The sequence below is a fragment of the Lynx rufus genome, unplaced genomic scaffold, assembly GCF_022079265.1.
Source record: "Lynx rufus isolate CCGP_SWC_20201006 ecotype Redwood Valley unplaced genomic scaffold, mLynRuf1.p SCAF_2, whole genome shotgun sequence".
Lineage (NCBI taxonomy): Eukaryota > Metazoa > Chordata > Mammalia > Carnivora > Felidae > Lynx > Lynx rufus.
This window is the reverse complement of record NW_025814834.1, coordinates 173,817,558-173,839,868: the sequence shown is the minus strand read 5'-3', so window position 1 is coordinate 173,839,868 and position 22,311 is coordinate 173,817,558. Positions and strand designations below refer to the sequence as shown.

Genomic DNA, 22,311 nt, shown 5'->3' with positions numbered 1-22,311 from the left:
GGGTGTTTTTTTGTTTTTGTTTTTGTTTTTGTTTGTTTTTTTTTTACTTTTGGGTTTTTGTTTTTTGTTTTGTTTGTTTCTTTTTACAATCTCTGGAAAATATTTCCAAATTGCACTACCAAGTATGTGTTTATTTGGTTAAGTAATTTCAAAAATTCCAGCAACCACCTACTACTGTCACTATTTCCTACAACTGCTCATGTCAACAAACCCTTCACACATCTTTCCTGGCGCTTCCTTCTTTGTTCCTACAGCCCATTTATTATTGCTTATGGTTAGGTAAGCCACTGTTCTTCTGTCCTTAAATGACCTGATAATTTCTTCTTTCTAGCAGTTTGGTATTTTAAGATATATTATGTTCTATATAAGTTATACTATGTAACACATGGAGAGGGAGCAAGATACATTTCCTCTGGCAGATATCACCTTAATGTATTTTCAGTTGATACATGTGTAGAGGTTTCAGAATCCCGTGTTTAGTCAGCCATAGTGGTTTCAAATACGGTTTTCTCAGGCTATAATAAAATATAAACAGTATTTCTAACATAGTGCTTCCTGTTCTCTTTAGAAATCATTCTCTTCTTATTTATGTGGATCTCGTCTCAAGAACATGATTCTATCCACTTTCCATTTATATAAATTAAAGAATTCATTTTGAAATATTAATTTTCAATACACTTGGAAACAATAGAAGGTACCTTGGGTAGTTATACTGTAAAGTTAGATTTTACTTGCTTTTTAGAGACAAACATCTGTGGATTAAATGATTAGCCACTATGTATCAGTGTTTGGCCTTTATTGTAAAAATCTGCTTACATGGATTAGAAGGATTTTTGTACATAAAAAATAGGTCACCAATGGAATAATGAGCACGGATCATCTCTTTAACAGTGTAAAATGATATGTCTTGTGATTCACTTAAACTGAAATTTGAAGAACAGAATTTATGTTTCAGTGATACTTTAGATTGGTTACATTATCAGTACATTTTACTAAATGTCTATTTCTATTACTTATTGTTTTTAAGTATTTGAAAAATATATATACCTTTTTATTTGTTCTCATCTGAGTTACTTTAAGACAAGATAATTATTTCCAATTTTATTTCACTTAGGACTTTGGTGTGGATTTAACTTTTTTAATGTTTATTTTTGAGAGAGAGAAAGAGCATGAGCAGGGCAGGGGACGGGGACAGAGAGTGAGGGAGACACAGAACCTGAAGCAGGCTCCAGGCTCTGAGCTGTCAGCACAGAGCCCAACACTGGGCTCAAACCCACTAACTGCGAGATCATGACCTGAGCTGAAGTTGGATGATTAACCCACTGAGCCACCCCAGCACCCTGGGGTGGAACTAAATTTGTCTAATAAAATGGTTATATTAATTTTAGCTCGGTAAATGGCAAACTAAACATCCCTTCCCATCAGTTTATCATACAAGTTATATTATTATCATCCTGAGCTGTGATTTATCTTTTTGTAATTTTTGTTTCCAGGTACTTAAGTCTTAAATCCTCCAAGGTGGCATTTGTTCAGTTATATGCCACCAGGCCCCTATATGAAATTATAGGTGTGACAACAACCCCTTTCCATTTTGGAGTTTTTCAGTGTAAGAAACAAGAATGTCAACAGTCTTCCTCTGTGACCATTTTCATGTTGCAGTTACACTATTGCCACAATTAGAGATGCTTGTCCATTTCTGACACCATGCTTTTCCATTCTGGGTGATGGCACACGAACTCCACCGAAAATGACTGTGGATGCTGTTCAGAAGATAGCGTGATGTGATGCCCCGATCCCCAACATCTGGGAATCCTGTTGTGAATTGCCTTGGCTGGCACACCACCTTTCCAGGACAGCTCACATCCAGGGATTCAGCAGCACGGAGGCAAAAAAAACTAACCCCCTCTCATCCAATCTCGGACAACCTGGAAGGGCTACTCTAGCTTCAGAGCTCCCCGGGGCTTGGTTGAAGCTCTCATTAGGACTGCACCCCAGGCTGCTTTCTCCCACTGTGCACTTCTGCTTCTAATCCTTCTCCTCCAATTCCCAAGCTCTCAATTCCCAAGACTGCTTCTTCATAAACCTCCTGCCTGCTAATCTTCCACTTCAGAGTCTACCTCCTGCAATGTGGCTGTGTGTAGTGTAATTTTAAAATCCCTTGTACTGGGGCGCCGGGGTGGCTCAGTCGGTTAAACGTCCGACTTCGGCTCAGGTCATGATCTCATGGTCCGTGAGTTCGAGCCCCCCGTCGGGCTCTGTGCTGACAGCTCAGAGCCTGGAGCCCGTTTCAGATTCTGTGTCTCCCTCTCTCTCTGACCCTCCCCTGTTCATGCTCTGTCTCTCTCTGTCTCAAAAATAAATAAACGTTAAAATCCCTTGTATTATGGATATACATGTCTCAGTAACAGAGATGCCTTCACTCTTAATTTGAACTTCTTCTCCATTGAAATCTTCAAATAACTTCTCTTTGAGCAGCCCACCAGGTTAGTGTTAACATTGTTTCCAAGTGCTGAACTAAAATGTATTCAAAGTCAGTTCCACTAAGTCATATAAAAGTCTCTTAAACTTAAGTCTGTAAAGGCACCAGAAGCAAAATTCTCGGTGTCCCGTACAGTCTCCCAGTAAGCATTTCATAGGACTCAATTCCTAGCCAGTGTGAGGAATAGATATGTATTTCCTTTTATACAGTGGGAAGTAGGTCCACAGGCCACTGGGATCACAGGCCTAAAAACAAGAAGCAGTTTTATTATTTTTTTAATGTTTATTTTTGAGAGAGTGAGAGCGAGAGAGAGAGAGGTTAAGGGAGGGGCAGAGAGAGAGGGAGACACAGAATCCACAGCAGGCTCCAGGCTCCAAGCTGTCAGCACAGAGCCCAATGCGGGGCTTGAAACCACCAACAGTGAGATCATGACCTGAGCTGAAGTGGGACCCTTAACCAACTGAGCCACCCGGATGCCCGAAGCAGTTTTACAATATCAATTTTTTTTGGTCACCATTTCTCTTCCCTAGAACTCTAATTAGGGCTTGTAAATCTTTCCCAGGGCTTGGACACTATCATTCCAAAGTATCTCTCGGATTCTGAAAATTGTCAATCTAGAAGTGTCTTCTCTTGTGTTTAACTGCCTGTGGACCTTGATGCTGATTGGATATAGCCTGAGTCTGCTGTAGTTCTTTGGATATTGTGGACTGCAGAGCACTCCTACGGGGCATCATCTAGAGTTAACCCCTATCTATGGTGGATCTTACATCATTCTGGCTTCTTCTGTCTCTCTGTTGCTGAGATCTAGCCTATGTTGCAATTCTCTTTTTTCTCCTCCCTTCTTCCCTTCTTCCATCCTTCTGCCTCTGAAGCATCTGTAGGATTTCTGTTTGGGAGACTTTGGGAGTTACAGCTGCACCTAAGCAATGCCGTAAGGATCGTGTGGGGGAGGGGCAATAATTTGGTTGAGGAATAAGTGCTTTGCTAGTGAGATCCACTTGTACCGTTTGCAGCTGGTATGATCACTCTACTAGAATGGCTGCTATGTCTGAACGTCTAGATCAATGCCTGTCCAGGCCACAGTTTTCCTCTAGCTGATGTACGCTCTCAGCCATTCAAGGTATCCATATATCAACAGGGGAAACTTATGACATCTCCACCCCTTTTCACCATTGCTTGTGCAAGGCACAGATTTACTCTTTACAAGTAGAGCCTACTACAGTTCTATTTGAGGTACCTAATCAGCGATTCTCTTTTATCATTTCTCCATCTACTTATAGCCCAATTCAGTTTTTTTTTAATTTTTTAAATGTTTATTTATTTTTCAGAGAGAGAGAGAGAGAGTTTGAGCTGGGGAGGACAGAGAGGGAGGGAGACACAGAATCCGAAGCAGGCTCCAGGCTCCGAGCTGTCAGCACAGAGCCCAACACAGGGCTTGAACTCACAGACTGCAAGATCATGACCTGAGCCAAAGTCAGACGCTTAACCAACTGAGCCACCCAGGTGTCCCATAGCCCAACGCAGTTTAAAATCTCATCCTGACCGTTCTTTTTCTCTCTTAAGTATTTGTTTTTTTATTTATTTTACTTTTATTGTTTATTTGTTTTTATTTTAATTAAAAAGGCAATATTTATTCACTTTGATGGAAATTGGAAAATAATTAATCATCATGAACAACCTCTGCTAATATTTTGATATATATACTTTGTTTTAAAAAATGAGGGGAAACATAAGAATGCGTGTGCGTGCACACACACACACACCCAAGACATACACACAGTGTGTATAATAGCTAAAATGTATTGACCAACTATGATGAGCTGGGATCTCTGTTAAGCATTTTGTATGCATTTGATTTTCACAGCAACCATGTGAAATTATGTAGAGAAAATTGTTTTTATTTTTGTCTGCAGGCATCCATCTCCCCCACTCTCCATTTACACAGGGCAACCACCCCATGATTCACCTTGGGTCTGCAGTACTGGTGGGACAGACAATCTAGGGGCTCACTCTGTTCCTGGCAAAGGGCTGGATACATATCCCATGACAGGCTAATTGGATGCCCTCTCTGGGACTTGAATCTTGAAGAGAATGACCCAGAAAAACTTAGCAACTATTTAAGTGTATTCATCTAGGTGGTGTTCTCCTGAGAAGACATCTATAGTTTCATTACCTAGATCTAATGAGCAGCTCTGGGACCTGCTTTTGCCCATGCTGGGTTCTTCAGATATTCCTCTGAATCTATAAGATTTCTCATACCCTTGCAACATTTTTTTTTAATATAAAGTTACTCAGGTCTGATTCCTTCCACTTATCACTAAAAAATCCCTAACCAATATAGAAATACACAAGTATTATTCTATTTTGCAGACACTGAAACGGAGGCTTACTAAAATGAAGTGACTTGCTCAAGATTACCCAGGCAATAAGAGATCATATTAGGTCATATTAGGTCTCCACAACGCTCAAGTCTGTGCTTAATTTTAACCATATCTCTTTTCAGTCTCCCTCTTTACAGATACACAGGTGTGTGTGTGTGTGTGTGTGTGTGTGTGTGTGTGTGCTTACACACACGTGTGTATTCTTTTATGTATTATTCCACATTAAGATCTGGCCATATTCTTACTGTGAAGGGGCACATGCACCCCAATGTTTACAGCAGCACTATCAACAATTGCCAAATTGTGGAAAGAGCCCAATGTCCATTGATGGATGAATGGGTAAAGAAGATGTATATGTATGTGTATACACACACAATGGAGTATTACTTGGCAATTGAAAAGAATGAAATCTTGCCATTTGCAGCAACATGGATGAAATTGAGTGTATTATGCTAAGCAAAATAAGTCATAGAAAGACAAATATATGATTTCACTCATATATGGAATTTAAGAAACAAAATAGATGAACATTGGGGAAGGGAAGGAAAAATAAGATAAAAACACAGAGAGAGGCAAACCATAAGGGACTCTTAAGTACAGAGAAGTAACTGAGGGTTGCTAGAAGGGAGGTGGGTGGGAAGATGGACTAAATAGGTTGATGGGCATTAAGGAGGACACTTGTTGGGATGAGCACTGGGTTTTATATGGAAGTGATACATCACTGGGCTTCTCCCGAAACCAATACCACACTTTATGTTAACTATTATTAGTTAACTCAATATTCCAATACCTAGATATCATCAAAATTACTACTAACATTTTGGTTTATTTTGTTTTCAGTTTCTCTTCTCTTTCTCTTTCTCTTGGCATATATAAATACACTCACATGCATACACAAATAGGGATCCATACATAAATTTTAGATATATAATAAACATATAACAGGGAGAGAGAAAGCGAGGGAGAGATCCATACTGTGTATACAGATTTCTATTATCAACTTTATCTTTTAATATTATTCTTTAAACATTTCTGAGTCGTTAAACTTCTTTCACAATATTTTAATAACCACAATATATTTCACTGTATGGATATACCATAATGTATTTAATGACTCTTCTTTCATTTCATGGCTGTTTCTTTTTCCCTTTTTCTTTCTTTCTTTCTTTCTTTCTTTCTTTCTTTCTTTCTTTCTTTCTTTCTTTCTTTCTTTTTCTTTTTGCTTTTATAACTAGCACTGCAATCAACAAATTTGTTGGCATCTGATTATTTTCTTAGAATAGATTTTGGAGGGCCGCCTGGGTGGCTCAGTCAGTTAAGCGTCTGACTTCAGCTCAGGTCATGATCTCGTACTTTGTGGGTTCAAGCCCCGTGTTGGGCTCTGTGCTGACAACCCAGAGCCTGGAGTCTGCTTCGGATTCTGTGTCTCCCTCTCTCTCTGCCCCTCCCCCACTCATGTTCTGTCTCTCTCTCTCAAAAAAATGAATAAACATAAAAAAAAAAGAATAGGCTTTGGAAGTGAAACTATTGGCTTAAAGTCTTTGAACATTTTAAAGATTCTTGATATATATTGTCAAAAAATTTTCAGAAAGATTGTGCCAATTTACAACCCCACAACTAGTGTTTAAAAATCAGTTTTATTCAATGCTCCAAATATAGATGCCAACTTTTAGAAATGAATGTCAACAGTTGGAAAAGGATAGAGTATACTGTATTAGGCATTTCTTCTAATATTATTTTCTGATTATAAAGTAATACAAGCTAATTGCAAGTTGAAAAATATAGAAGATTACAGAAAATAACATCATCCATAAATAAAAATGATGGTTTGATGAGCATTCCTTTGTCTTCTTGGGGTGCACATGTTAAATACATAAATATTTATTATGTTGAAATCATATGGCTCATACTTTTATATCTAAACTTTTAATGTTATATATCATGAAACATTTGTATTAAATATTCCCCAAACCATTATTTTTACTAGTCGCCAAATATTCTATCTTATACATTGACTATAATGTAGTTAACCTTTCTTGCTTATTGGATGTGTATTGATTAGTATATACAGAATTGCAATACATGATGTTGCTCATAACCTCTGACTTCATTTCTGATTATTTCAATAGAATTTATGGCCAGAAGTGGAATTCTAGAATCACGGGTTTAAATTGTATGGATATTTTAAAGTTTCTTGATAAATATTGATAGAAAATTGGAAAAATTCTTCTAAAATGTTTGCTCCAGTTTTGTATGAAAGTGCACTCACTCTTCTCAACATTATTTTTGTTGTTTTATTTCAATGATTTATGTTTTTAATTTTTTGAATCTTTTCACATTTCCTTGAACTATCTGTATTTCTTCTTTTCTGAATTCACTGATCATATGCTTCACATATTTTTCCTTTAGATCTAGTATCATGAAGACAACCGAGCATCCTTCCCTTAGGATCTGTTCTCTGCTCCTACAGCGCTCAGAAGGATAACTCAGTTCCTCCCCCCCCCATTATTCTTCTTAAATATTCTGAATACTTCAGTCACCTGTGACTCTTAGTGATAAGCATGTATGATTGTAGTAACTCATATTTGCAAAAGAGTTTTTAATTCATAAAACTCTTTCACACCCATTATCAGTTTTGCCCCTGTGAGAGAGACGGGGCAGGTCAGTGTCATCAGCATCATTTTAGAAATGTGGACGTTGGATTCCATAGGAGAAAGCTGTCAACAGCCAGTGGGAAGTAAAGTCAAGATTCAGACCAGGTCTTCAATTCCTAGATCTTTTCCCTTTCCTTTTCCTTTTCAGTTAAGTCATATTACTGATGTTGCTGTTGTCCAAAAATATAAAATGACTCCACATGGGGTAAGAAAGTTCTAGAATGAGGTTAAGAGACTTGATAGCAAATGCAAGTACTGTATTTTTAGAATGAGACTGATTTACATTTGAGGGCTTTTAATTGCAGTTATCCATCAGTTTTAAACTTTCAATGTCTAAATATAAAGACCGTGGCAATATAAACGAGCCAGCTGCATTTTTACACAGAGCATGAACTGATGAGTTTATGAATGAGTGAAGTGATGGAAATCAACAGCAAGAGTAAGAATATCCCAACCCATTTCAACAGCCTAAGCCATACATCAGTACCTTGGAGAGCTTCCAACTCTACGCCACCCCCTCCTTCACAAACATTCTCAGAAAAGGCAAGTTTTCATCCGCCAAAGGAAAATCGGAAGCATTGTACACTGTTATCTTCCATGTTTTTTGAAAACTAAAAAAGATGATTTCATTTTCCATTTTCCTACCTGAAAATGGTCTTCCTTTTCGCCCCATTTAAAATGCAATTGCCCGTCTCTGTGATCTTGTGCGAGCTTATTTAACTTAAGCAGCTTTATGGTATTCTCCCCCCTTAGCAAACACATTTCTTTGCCATGTCTGCAAAGGAAAATGTCCTTTTCCAATGAGCGACCGGGAGAAAATCAGCTCTCCTTTTCTCGAGTAGGATCTATTTCTGAAGACACGAGGGCAGCAGTGTGGATCTCCACAGGTGTAGCCAGGAGCTGCCCTACTGAGGGGAAGAAGGCGCGAAGATGCTTGAGCCCGCCCTACTTAACGCTGGGAGCCCCGCGGCCTCCTCTGCCCTTGGGGCAGCGTGAGCTTCAGCCGCTACATCGCCCAGCCGCGCACGCGCGCTCCCCGCCCCCGTCCCCACCGCACCTGCCAGGTCACAAACCCCTTCCCTCCCTCCCGCGCTCCCTCCCGGAGTCTGTCTTGTCTCACATTGATTGGTCGGAGCCAAGAGGGTGCGTCCAATCAGCAATCCCTCCTGCGCAACCTATCCCCGCTCTTCCCGCCCCCTCCCGCCCCGCACGCCCCTCTCGAGCACCTACTTTCTTTGTGACTGGTGCGCGCCCTGGTCACTCAGTGCGGCGGGAAGAGGTGTGCGGGATAGGGAAGGAGGGGGGGAGGACGGGAGGGGCGGGAGGGGCGGGGAAGGGGCAGGAGGGGGCGGGGCTCAGGTGCAGAGCCGCGCAGCCGGGCCGGACCCGGCAGGGGGCGAACGGCGGAGCGGGGCGGAGCGGGGACGGGGGCGGTGGCGAGGAGGGGGTTACGCCGGCGACGTCGGCCGCGCGAGGCTTCGCGCGTGAGCCGCGCGGGCGCTGGGCCTGGCTACCGAGCTTTCCCGGCCGGCGAGCAGGTCGTCGACGCCGGCTCCTGGCGGAGCGCGGGGAGGAGGGAGGTGTCGGTGCCAGCGGCGGCGTAGTCGACGGCGGCCCCGGCCATGGAAGAGACGCAGCCGCTTCCGCAGTCCGAGCTGCCGTTATGCGACAGCCTCATCATCTGGGTGAGTACGAGGGGGCGGGGGGCCGAGGGGCCCAGGCGAGTTGCCCCGGGCCCCCGGTTCTCCGCAGGTGAGCCTCAGGAGTAGCCGGGCCACCTGCGCCGCGGACTCGGCGCGTCGCCCTCCGAGTCTCCTGTCGCCCTTGACCGCGAGAGTGCCACCTGCGGGTCGCGGGGCAGGTGTGTACGTGTGGGTGTTGTATGTTTGTGTCTGGGGACTAGGGGCAGGTAAAGGGAGCTCCGGAGCTGGGGCCGGAGGAGGCTCGTCTTACTGCCTTGATCTATCTAGCTTGTGACAGCTGTGGCTGGAGCCAGGCGTCCATCCCCTTTGCTCTTCGCTGCCCCCATTTTCTCCTCCCCGGACTGCCGACTCTCTCGCCTTCTGTCTGCCGAACAGCTTTCCTGTACGGACCTCTGTGCCACTTGGGAGCGGAGGCCCCCTCCGAAACTCCCCTCCTATCCAAACCACTTTGCTCTGCTTGGACACAGGTGGCCAAGAGGTGGTTTTGGTTCCTGGATCAGAGCTCCTCCAGGACCTCCGATTCTGTAGAAGTCGTTTCGAAGGGATATTTGCACACACTTGATATGTTGGAGGGGGGGGGGCTCCTATTCCTTTTTTCTTGCTGCCCACCCTCCCCCCCTTTTCCTCCTCCAGTGGACAGCATTTTCTTTCAAGAAAAAGACTTGGCATTTTCATTTGCACTTGGTGCGTGTTTGGTATTTCTAATTAATTTTTGTGGTATTTGGACAGACATAGGATCTGCCCCCAGTATTCCCGTCAGTAAAATGATGTCTCACCTTTTGGAGGTGCTCAGCGACCAAAGAGCTGGCAATTCAGGTGTAGCTTCCAACCCACATTGGGCAAGGTTGGTGCTTGATGGTCTGTCCACAGGGTGCTGTTGATGGTGCCCATCCCTAAACTAGTTGTTTGGTTGTGTGTGGATGAATGTGTGCATAATGGAATGTAAACAGACTGGATCAGGAGGTGATACTCGGTTGATGCTGTTCTCTAGCGATCTCCTCATTTGAGTAATTCAAAACAATGAGAAATCAGAGAAGGTTTCTGGCTGTGTATGAAGTCTATTGGAAATGACCGTGATTTAAAGCAACTTTTACAGTTTAGAGGTAAATAGTTTTGGTTGTAAGTGGAATGCAGGTATATAGGGCTTCTGAGTTAAAAGCAGTTAGCTAACTGTTCATCTTTATTTTCATTTAGAGTAAGTATTGGGATTGAGATGCTGTGTTTTAAGACTCTCATGAAATAAGGCAACATTACTTTTAGCAATGTGTTTTGCTAAAACAAGTGACTAATTAAAGGGGGTATCCTAATCTGTTACATTATTGCGCTAAACATCTGACTTAAGTAGTAAACTTCATCTTTGTGATGTCATTGACTTATATGAGGTGGTGAAGTAAAGGATGTTTTTGAATTGTATTGCAATGTTTCAAAATACTATGTACTATACCCATTCTTTTAGCCAGTATTTATTGAGTTCCTGCTTTGTTCAAGGCACTGAGGAAGACATATCAAGAATAATCAAGGAACTTTCCATTTTTTCTTGGAGTGGTAGGCAGAGCTGTGTATTTTTATAATGAGAGGCAAAATTCCTTAAAAACTGCAAAAATGCTATAGATGACATAGTAGGTTATTTGCTTCTCCAGTTCTAAGGCTGCTGAAACACTGGAGAAAATGGAATTACTGTGCAGATTGTTGCCTTTAAAAATGCTCTACAGACAAATCTACTTGCTCCCATAACAATGCCCAGCTATATAAAGACTAAGAACAACCACACAGATCCCCTCACATTTGTCTTTGCAAACCTCTACCAGTACCCTGTTTGAACCCCCAACTTTTCTCCCCTCAGAAATATGATCTCCTCCTTATCTTGACCCTAGCTCTAGATCCCATCCCTTCTACCTCTTCTAAAACTTTGCTTTTTCATTTCACTCTTTCTCTCCTTTGGATCCTTCCTCTTTACACATAAACTTACTTAAATCTTCCCTATCTTAAAAAGAAAACAAAGAGCCACCACTCCCTGTTAAAACCACACTCTATTTCCCCTTCCCTCTGCTGTCAGATTATTTGAGTTTTGTATACTCATCCTTTATACTTGAACTTTCATTCACTTCTCAACCCACTGCACACGAGATTCTTTTCTTTTAGGCCTTCACCTACTGGATTTGGCAAACTCGTAACTATTCTTTATTATCCTTATCTTACTTGATGGTTCTTTTGTGAGATCATCTTCTGCCTTAGTTTCTTGGGTACCTGTCTCTTGGCTTCTCTTTACCTCTCCAGATGATTTCCAGTGAACGTTGGTATCTGTCTTTGCCTTTGCCAGCCACTGCATTGTTGATGTCACCTCACTTCTCCAGGTTTTCCCAAACTCTCCCGATGCCCCAAGTCCTCCATGCCCACCATGCTGCACTGACTTTCTATTTCTTGAGGAATCTGGGCTTCTTAATTATACTTTCCTCTACCCAGAATATTCTCTGTCTAGTGAGTGATTGACTTCTTCTCACCATTCAGTTCTCGGATCTGTTGTCATCTTTCAGAGTCAGTAACAGTGAATGACTTACCTGTCCCCCAGTCCTATCTCTTTATAACCTGTCACCCCTTTTCTATGAGTCTGTAACACTTAACACTTTCTGAAGTCAGCCTATTTGCTCCATGGGGTCACAGCCCCTTTGTGACCTGTTTTCTGCTGTATTCCCAGGAACAACAACTGGCCGGGATCTCTAATACAACATTGACTCAAAGTGGTGATAGTCCATATCCTTGTCTTGGTCCTGACCTCAGAGACCAGTATTTCACCATTAAGGATGTAGGTTCTTGTAGATACCTGGGGTAAACTTTTAACAGTGTGATAGAGGATTGATGGATTTCAGCAAGTAGAAATCAGGGGAAATGAATTTTCTAGACACAGGGAAGAAACCCTGGAAGTAATGTAAATGGTCTTCTTCGGCAGTAGATCAAAAAGAGGTAGTGAAGGCACATTCTTGTCATGATATCTCTCATTTCTTAATGTGCTCCCTACCATAGTAAGTAATGTTACATGTTGAGGGGAAGTAGTAGGAGATAAAAGATTAAAAAGTTATGATGGGGCTAAATCATGGAGGTGAGAAGACAGCTGGTAGTAAACTCTGTTCTTTCAGCACTAGACAGTGTTCTAGGACAATAGAACCAACATTAATAGAATTTGAGAGGTCATTAAGAAAACCTGATTAGTACAGAGATGCCTCTTTTGGCAGTTTTTTAATTTTATTTTATTTTATTTTTTTTAATTTTTTTTTCAACGTTTATTTATTTATTTTGGGACAGAGAGAGACATAGCATGAACGGGGGAGGGGCAGAGAGAGAGGGAGACACAGAATCGGAAACAGGCTCCAGGCTCTGAGCCATCAGCCCAGAGCCTGACGCGGGGCTCGAACTCACGGACCGCGAGATCGTGACCTGGCTGAAGTCGGACGCTTAACCGACTGCGCCACCCAGGCGCCCCTTAATTTTATTTTTTAATTTACATCCAAATTAGGTAGCATATAGTGCAACAATGATTTCAGGAGTAGATTCCTTAATGCCTCTTACCCATTTAGCCCATACCCCTTCCCACACCCCCTCCAGTAACCCTCTGTTTGTTCTCCATATTTATGAGTCTCTTATGCTTTGTCCCCCTCCCTGTTTTTATATTATTTTTGCTTCCCTTCCCTTATGTTCATCTGTTTTGTCTCCTAAAGCCCTCATATGAGTGAAGTCATACGATATCTATCTTTCTCTAATTTCACTTAGCATAATATCCTCCAGTTCCATCCACATAGTTGCAAATGGCAAGATTTCATTCTTTTTGATTGCTGAGAAATACTCCATTGTGTGTGTGTGTGTGTGTGTGTGTGTGTGTGTGTGTGTGTGTTTGTGTACCATATCTTCTTTATCCATTCATCCATCGATGGACATTTGGGCTCTTTCCATACCTTGGCTACTATTGATAGTGCTGCTATAAACATGGGGGTGCATGTGTCCCTTCGAAACAGCACACCTGTATCCCGTGGATAAATGCCTAGTAGTGCAATTGCTGGGTCATAGGGTAGTTCTATTTTTAGTTTTTTGAGGAACCTCCATACTGTTTTCCAGGGTGGCTGCACCAGCTTGCATTCCCACCAACAATGCAGAAGAGATCCTCTTTCTCACATCCTCGCCAACATCTGTTGTTGCCTGAGTTCTTAATGTTAGCCATTCTGACAGGTGTAAGGTGGTATCTCATTGTGGTTTTGATTTGTATTTCCCTGCTGGTGAGTGATGAGCATTTTTTCATGTGTCTGTTGGCCATCTGGATGTCTTCTTTGGAGAAGTGTCTATTCATGTCTTTTGCTCATCTCTTCACTGGATTGTTTTTTGGGTGTTGAATTTGGTAAGTTCTTTATAGATTTTGGATACTAACCCTTAATCTGATATGTCATTTGCAAATACCTTCTCCCATTCTGTCAGTTGCCTTTTAGTTTTGCTGATTGTTTCCTTCGCTGTGCAGAAGCTTTTTATTTGGATGAGGTCCCAGTAGTTCATTTTTGCTTTTGTTTCCCTGGCCTCCGGAGACGTGTTGAATAAGAAGTTGCTGCGGCTCTTTTGGCAGTTATTAAGAAGTTATATTTTATGGGACACCTGGGTGGCTCAGTTGGTTAAGCTTCTGACTCTCGATCTCAGCTCAGGACATGATCAGGACATTTTGGCTCAGGACATAATCTCATGAGATTGAGTCCCACACCTGGCTCTGCGCTGGGCATGGAGCTGCCTTAAGATTCTCTCTCTCCCTCTCCTGCTCCCCAGCACACACTCTCTTTTCCTCTCTCCCTCTCTTTCTCTCTCTCGAAAGAAAGAAAGAAAGAAAGAAAGAAAGAAAGAAAGAAAGAGAAAGAAAAATGTTTTATTTTATGATTTGGAACTCATCTTAAAATAATTCGTTCTTAGAAATGTTGTACTGCTACTTAGCAAAAAGTTTAGAGCTGAAAGACAAATTTGGGCACCATTTACATGGTAGAGGGAGTATATGAGAGTTTGCAGTATTTGCATGAATATATATTTAATAAACTTGGCTTTGTAACATTTGGAAAATTAAAATTTTGGGACTTGACTTTCACCAATAAAATTAGAATTGAACTATATTTTTAATGGTTTTCTTAGTTCTTGTGTTCTTTGACCTTGACAGGCAGGTGAAGGAAAAACAAATGCCAAATATATGCCCAAAGGAACAAAAAATATTAAAGGCTGAATCATTGTTATGAAAATCTTAAAACAATAATCTTTCTGAAATGAATATTTAGAGGAGGAGAATATGAGAATAGAGCTGACCCAAAGTTGAAGATTTTGGCTGTCAGTTGGGAAGACCCCCCCCCCTTTCTTCCTTGATTTTGGTGACATTTATATTGAAGCAATTCAGGAACAATATTTCCACATTTTTGATTATTTGCTTTATTTAAAGATAAATAGGAAAGATTGATTTGCAAGAACCCTGTGGTTACTGATGGAAGCCCTGTCTGCCCCTTTTGGGCCACTCACCAAAAAGTCTTCTGCTTCTTTACCTCTGTGACGAGTAGTGTGAAAGAGGACGGTTTCCTTTGTCCCTCTGCTTTGGCATCACTACCCACACTGAGCTTTTTAATTTATTCACTCTTCTTGGTTATAAAGCCTTTCTGTTTGGCCAAATGAAATTACATTCTGTGTTATCTAATTTATTTTGCAACTAGGTTAAGAACTTTCAAGAGACACTCCAATTAAAATTTTTTTTTAATGTTTATTTTTGAGAGGGAGAGAGAGAGAACACAAGTGAGCGAGGGTCAGACAGAGGGGGGACGCAGAATTGGAAGCAGGCTCCAGGCTCTGAGCTTTCAGCACAGAGCCCGACCCTGGGCTTGAACCCATGAACTGTGAGATCATGACCTAGGCCGAAGTTGGATGTTTAACCAACTGAGCCACCAAGGTCCCCGAGACACCCCAATTTAAATCCATGTCTAAGAGAAGGAAAAATTGATCTTAATCTGGACTTGGTGGTCAATGAGGCAATACTTAGTATATGTACTACTTTTACATATTTCTTTACTATTTTGCTTAATATTCTGTGCTTCTTAAATCATTCTTTTAAAATAACTAATCCTATCCATTTTGTAAAAAGCTAATGATATAAAATGTAAGTAGGAAGGGTTGAAAAGTGCGAGCCACAGTTTACCTGAAAGTATATGATTATCTTCTTTTTAAAGATGCCCTAACCCTGGGGTTTCTCTTTCCTGTACATCCACTTAATTGCAAAATCCTGGTTATTTCATGTTTTAAATTCCATGAATTTATTCTGTCCTCTTGGTCAGCGTTACCCTATCTGTAAGCCACCTGTTTGATCAACAAGACTATTACAGGAGCCTTCTGACGGACTCAGGTATAAAAGTTACTCTCTTCCTTTCTCTGTGTCAGTATTGTTGCTATCCTAAATATGCTAAAGTTATCACTCTCTTTCTTACTGTTCTTCAGTGATTCATCATCATCCACAGCATTGGTTCTACAAAATTGATGTGCATAAGAATTGCTGGGGCAGGGGCATGTGAGTGGCTCTGAAGGTTAAGTGTCTGACTCTTGATCTCAGCTCAGGTCATGAGTTCAAGCCCCACATTGAGCTCCACACTGGGCATGGAGCCTACTTAAAACCAAACAAACAAAAAAGAATCACTTAGGCATTTCCTGATTTAATGTGTCTAGAGATTCTGATTTGTATTGTTCTTAGACCCCAAGCTTTGAGGAACCCCGAATCATAGCTGATTGCTAACAGCTGCTGAGCTTGTACCAGGCGCTGATCTAAGTTGGCTCTGTTTGCTAATTCTCTCAACCATCTTGTGAGGTAGATACAAACTATTCTGCTGTTTCCCATTATAAGGATGATACCATCAAGGGTAAGTCCATGCTTCTTGTCATGGACCTCCAGAGTTCTGACCTATGTCTGTTTTCTTACCTGCCCCCCCCCCTTTGTTGTCACCTCTTCCCCGTTCCTCTTTGCCCTGAAAATCCAGTAATACTGAACTGTATGTTGCCTAAAAATACCATTTCTTTTCAGGTATTTGTGCTCTTACCATGTTCCTATTTCCTAAAGCTTCCTTCCCTTGGTTCTTTCTTTACTCAAGACCTTCTGTTCAGGAATCATCTCTGAGAAGTATTTCCTAAATACAAACCCTAATTAGTTAACTCCTGTCTATTTCTGAATGATTTGTGCATACTATAGTCATGAGACTGGGAATGGCATGTTCTAGAAATAATTTATGTCTTTTTCTCCTGTCCTTAACTCTTGATTGCAACTGCTTGAGAGTAGAAAACAGGTGATTTTCTTTTGTAACCCCACGGTGCCCACATAGAGTAGGATCTCAGTAAACTATCTTTGTGTACTTTGAAAGTAACTGTAGCTAGCGTTATTTGTCTGTGTCATTCTTCCATGTGTATTACCATAATGGAGACTTATTTGTAGAATCTCAAACAGAACCACTAAAGGTGAATCATGGAGGGGAGAGACTTTTGTCAGATTAAGATAGTTAAGTGGCAAATTAAGGAATTATAATTGAATAGTAAAGGAGATAAATATATGTAGGAAAAGAGACTCATAGTGTATTTAATTTAAGATCATTATGGGTTGAGATTAGACTTCTAGGAAATATATGACCCATTGTAGCTCTGCTGTAATTTGCTTTTCAAAAATTCTTGTCTTGTATTTGCTTTTTAGAAAAAGACGCCACAGTTTCACTTCTCTTTTTAGCATGTACATGAATGTTTAACAAATAGAGATTCGACAAGAATAATATGTAAAGCCAAACTAAATAGAAACAACTTGATGTGGTGGGTGGGCCCTGGACCATTCATGCCCTGAGACTAATTGTTGGATGGCAGGCTGAGGTCCTGCCTTATTTCAGGCCTCACTGGTTAATTAAGTAGTTTTAGACTTGACATTTCTAGGCTTTGTTGTCCTACCAAATGATGTGAGTGAAATTTTAAGTTGAAATAATAGGTTACCTTAAAGTCCTTTCTGATGTTATTCCCCTAACAATGAACACAATATAGTTGATCTTAAGGTCTGTGCATCTTGCTCTCAGAAATTTGAAGTACTTCCTACATTGCATCAATATATTTGACTGTTTTAGGTGTGATTATTTGAATTGTTAAGTGTTTATGTTTGTAAGACTATTTCACAGCCACGAAAACTTGTTAGTATAGTTGCATTTGTTCGGCCCAGTCTGAATTTAAACAAAACAGGATAATTTATAGTTATTTTTCTCTGTCGTGTTCATATGTTTGGGGAGGGGAGTTGGTAACACCATCCTGTAAGGATAAAGGAACAGTAAAGTCATTTGCTCTGTGTCATTTTAGCTGCAGACATTCAATACTGCCGCACCTTGTCAAGATGTCAAACAGCTGACTAATGGAGTTGCCATGGCACAAGTTCTTCATCAAATGTAAGTAGTAGTCCAGACTCTTTTTGAAGGAATTGTAAACCCAATACCAAGGAAGAAAACTTAGCCGTGTATTCTAAAAGTTGCTGAAACTTTATCCTATTAAGTCGTGACAGGCATTATTACATCTAGGGCACAGGAAAGTTCACCACCTGATTCTTCCTTGCTTGTTCACAGAGGTAATCTTAATTAAATGAGCAAACACGATTATTATCTAGCTAAGAGATTTTCATTTTAAACTTGTTCTGGTCACATTCACAAACTACAGTAACTGGAAAAGAAGCCGTTTTAATGAATGGTATAATTGCTTTTTTGAGTTACTTTACTATCATTGGAAGGTATCAATGCATGGAGATTATTATTTTAGAGAGAATTGAAGTATATAATACTGGATTTGGAAAAAAATATTAAATTTTAAAATCTATATTTGAGTTAAAAGTAGGAATTCTATGACTCTACCAATAATAAAATGAGGTATAAATGAATTTTGGAATCACAAATATTGGAGAATCTTAATAAAACGATTCTGTTTGGATTAGGCCCATTAGATATAATTATATAGTATCAAAAGTTCCTAAGTCCATTATTTCATAATTTTTGCCAAACATTGTGCAATGATTACGGTTATAACATCTGCAATATGAGCTCTACCCTTAGTAGAAACAAACAGGGCTAATTTATTAATTGATAGCCCTACTGATGTTGTATTAGCTTACTTTTATGATAATGTGTCTTCCATGAGACCAGAATCCTATCTTTGCTATTTGTTTTATAGTCAGAGATGTTTTTTTCAGTGGTTGCCATCATTTTGTCAAGGTTTGTTGTGATTGACATTGAAAACCCTGTAGATGGGTTTGCAGAAATTCCTTATCACTCTGAGAAAAACAACTCAAAGTGTCAAAATTGTAGTTACTTGGAATTTTCAACATGATCTAATGTGACTAGACAGATTTTATGGTTAACTCAAGATTAATACATTAAGAGACAAACTTAACATGTTAACTTTTTTTTTTTTTGGCAGTCATTCTAAAATATGCCTTTCTCCCTTCTTTTCTCAAACATGTTTCTTAAACATTTTATTTATTTATGCCCTGATTAGTTTCAAAGTGATTTAATTGGTCAGAACCAAGCATTCTGGATATGACCCTTTATTGATGATGTGGGAAAGTCATTATTTTTTATTGTTAGAATGTGCCCCTTGCCTTTTGTTATTGCAGTATGTTGTGGGTATTGGTGTAGATGGAGCTACATTGCGGTTGGTATGGATGTAAGACTGGCACGCATTCATTGACTTCAACAGTGCCATCCAAAGCTGTTATTTATATGTATTGTGGTGGCTCTGGTAGCTTTTATACTACAATACAATAGAAGAGACCTGTTTTTACTGTGATATGATGCATTGGCTCTTTGTCTCCCTGTACTCTACCACTGTACCTGATGTTTATTATTTTTTTTTTTATTTAGAAAAATTTTTTTTAGTGTTTATTTATTTTGGGGAGACAGAGAGACAGAGTGGGGGAGGGGCAGAGAGAGAGGGAGACACAGAATCCAAAGGAGGCTCCAGGCTCTGAGCTGTCAGCACAGACCCCGACACGGGGCTCGAACCCATGAAGCATAGGATCATGACCTGGGCTGAAGTCGGATGCTCAACCAACTGAGTCACCCAGGTGCCCCTGTACCTGATGTTTAGAGTAGGGTCAGTTCAAATTTAGTTAAACTCTACCCTTTATCACTAACTCATTTTCCATAATGTGTTGGATTCTGCGGTTACTGCCGAACCTCTGGCTCTCTGATTTTCCTTTTTTTCTTTTCCTTCTCTCATTTGTTGTCTTCTAATGGCTTTTCTGCAAGAATAATAAAATAGCCAAACAATCAGAAAGCTCTCTTTCTTCATAAAACATACGACAGTGACCTAAAAGTGGATTGAAACCTCTTTGTTTGCTTTGCCTGTTTTGGCATGCACTTAGCTGTCTTAGTCTCCTTATCATCCAAGAATTATTTAAACTTTATTTTTCTTTTGAATCCCCTTCTAGTTTTATAGCTTTCCAGAAGTCTGGATCTGGATAGTGAAACTTAGAAGCCTACATTTTTCTCTAGTTGAATCAGCATATCATATTGTGGCTAGAAGGGCACATTCTACCATATTTCTTTGAACACTCAAAAGCACTTTGTATATGTTACACTCTGTTATGAATTGCATTGATTACTACTGTGACTCACATCAAATCACATCAGAGTTGTAACGAAAGATGAGAAGGGAAATTCTGCTTTCTAAGGAAGTAGCAAAATTTAATGAGTAATTATTATTTACCTGAGGCAAGTATGGTAAATAATAAATCTTAAAAATCAATGCCCAAACTATATGACTTAGACTTGGAGAGTCATGGAATTATTGCTAGGGTTTTACAAGTCCTTAATTATTATCTTTGGCCTGAATACTTTTAAAAATATATGTAGATATTTAAAGAACACATGGGGAGAATCTATAATTACAGCTGCATTAGTTTCCCAGGATTGCCATAACAGAGTACCACAGAGTGGGTGGTTTAAAACAACAAAAATTTGTTTTCTCTTAATTCTGGAGGCTAGAAGTCCTACATCAAGATATTGGCTGGGTCATGCTCTCTCTATTGCCTGTAGGGGAGGATCATTCCTTCCAGCTTTGGTACCGCCCTCCCCCCTCCCCCCCCCCCCATTCCCAAGTCTGTGGCAGCATGGCTCCATCTCTGTCTCTTCTCTGCTTGGTTGTCTTCCCTCCGTGTCCGTGTCTTTGTGTCCTCTCCTCTTCCAGTCGTATTAGTAATTGAGTTTGATCTCATCTTAATTTGATTGCATCTGCAATGACCCTGTTTCCAAATAAGGTCACACTGACAGATATTGGGGGTTAGAATATGAACATGTTATTTTGGAAGATACAGTTCAACCCACAACAACTATAAATATTATAGCATGTGACTTCCCCCAAAAGAAAGGCTTAATTTGGCCACTTTAAACAACAGATAACTTCTCTGCTTATTTCTTTTGCCTGTCTTGACTAGACATTTTTGCAAGAGGGAAAAGAGCGAGAACAAGAATGTAGAAACCCAGAGACCTCAAGTACCATGCAGCTATCTCTTCATTCATTCAGTCAGATAGATATTGGGGTATTTGAAATGATGAATCATGATAGCCAACATCTGAGTATTTACTAAGTTATAAGCCATTGTTATATACCCTACGCATATGTTATTTCATTTAATTTTTACTGTTCTGTGAGGTAGATATTCCTCAGTCTATACATGAAACAGAGGTTTAGAGAGGTGAAACAACTTTGGTAAAATCAAATAACGAGTTAATAGCAAAGCCGGGATTGGCATAGCTTTGGCCTGACTCTAATACCTGTGCTCTCAGTCAGCTGTAATCAGTGAAATCTAGTATCTTGACCTTCTCCTGATAGATTATTACTTTGGGGTCTTAATACATAAAAGGCCAGATGTGCATGCCCAAAGTACAGATCACAATTTCATGTGTTAACCACAGTAGGCCTTTTGATTGTCCAAGAAAAACTATGTCAGGGTGTCTCTTGGAGCAAAACAACTATGTTGTGTATAGTAGCCGGCAGCTGTTAATTATTGCCTGTATTTAGTTGGTAAAATTGTTGAAGACAAACACTATGAGTGGAGTTAAATAATTTTATACTCATTCCTACTTACTTTTGTTAGACAACAATTGGACCATATTTTGCTTCCTCAGTCTTATGTCCCCTCGAGTTTCACTGAAGTTCTGGGAAGGATGAGAAAAGGAGCTAATTGTTCAGGCCAGGAGTCTAGTTAAGACGTGTAGATGTGGCAGTGCGGAAGTGTAAGGAAGGATATGTCCAGAGTTACAAGGTTGGGTATCAAGGGGAAGGTTGGCTGCCGTTACAAATGTTTCAGAAGAATGACTTGTTTATGAGAAAAGGAAGAAGGCAGAAGTTACGAAGTATTTCTCAGAGTGTTATAGACTGAATGTTGGCATCCATTCCAGATTTCTGTGTTGAAGCCCTGACCCCCAGTGTAGTAGCTGTACTGGAGATGAGGCCTCTGAGAAGCAATTAAGGTTAAATAAGGTCATAAGAGTGGGGCCCTGATCTGATAGGATTGGAATCTTTGTAAAAGAGACATCAGAGAGCTCACTCTCTGTGAGCACACCAAGAAGAGGTCATGTGAGCACACTGACAGATGGCAGCCACCTACAGGCCGAAAGAGGAGAGCTGAGAACGAAACCTACCTTGCTACACCATTTTGATCTTGGGTTTCCAGCTTCCAGAGCTGTGGGAATTAAATTTCTGTTATGTAAGCCACCCAGTCTGTGATCTTTTGTTATAGAAGCTTGAGCAGACTAAGACGTAGGGCTGAAGTTGATTTGGAGTAGAAAGAAAGACAAGGAGGAACACAAGATAAAAGGAGGAAAGCTAGAAGAGGTTATGTCTAGATCCATTTTCTAGAGGTAATTAGAACATAATTCTAGAAGCATATATAATGATATCTTTTAGAAGACTTGTGTAGTAGGGTTCTCCAGAGAAATAGAATTAATAAGACGTGGATATATACAATAGGATGGACACACATACACGCACACGCACATGGGAGAGAGAAATTTGTTTTTAGGATTGGTTCACATGATTGT

General features: G+C 40.3%; 1 protein-coding gene across 1 annotated transcript in view; it reads left to right on the top strand.

Moving 5' to 3' along the window:
* The first annotated feature begins 9,136 nt into the window (after positions 1–9,136).
* Positions 9,137–22,311, top strand: part of HOOK1 (hook microtubule tethering protein 1) — a 68,057-nt gene continuing 54,882 nt past the window's right edge. Inside the window, exons 1-5 of the mRNA XM_047082349.1 lie at positions 9,137–9,199; positions 9,267–9,375; positions 9,947–10,056; positions 11,913–12,020; positions 17,582–17,667. Of these exons, the coding sequence (XP_046938305.1) occupies positions 9,137–9,199; positions 9,267–9,375; positions 9,947–10,056; positions 11,913–12,020; positions 17,582–17,667 (476 nt within the window). The remainder of the gene's footprint in view (positions 9,200–9,266; positions 9,376–9,946; positions 10,057–11,912; positions 12,021–17,581; positions 17,668–22,311) is intronic.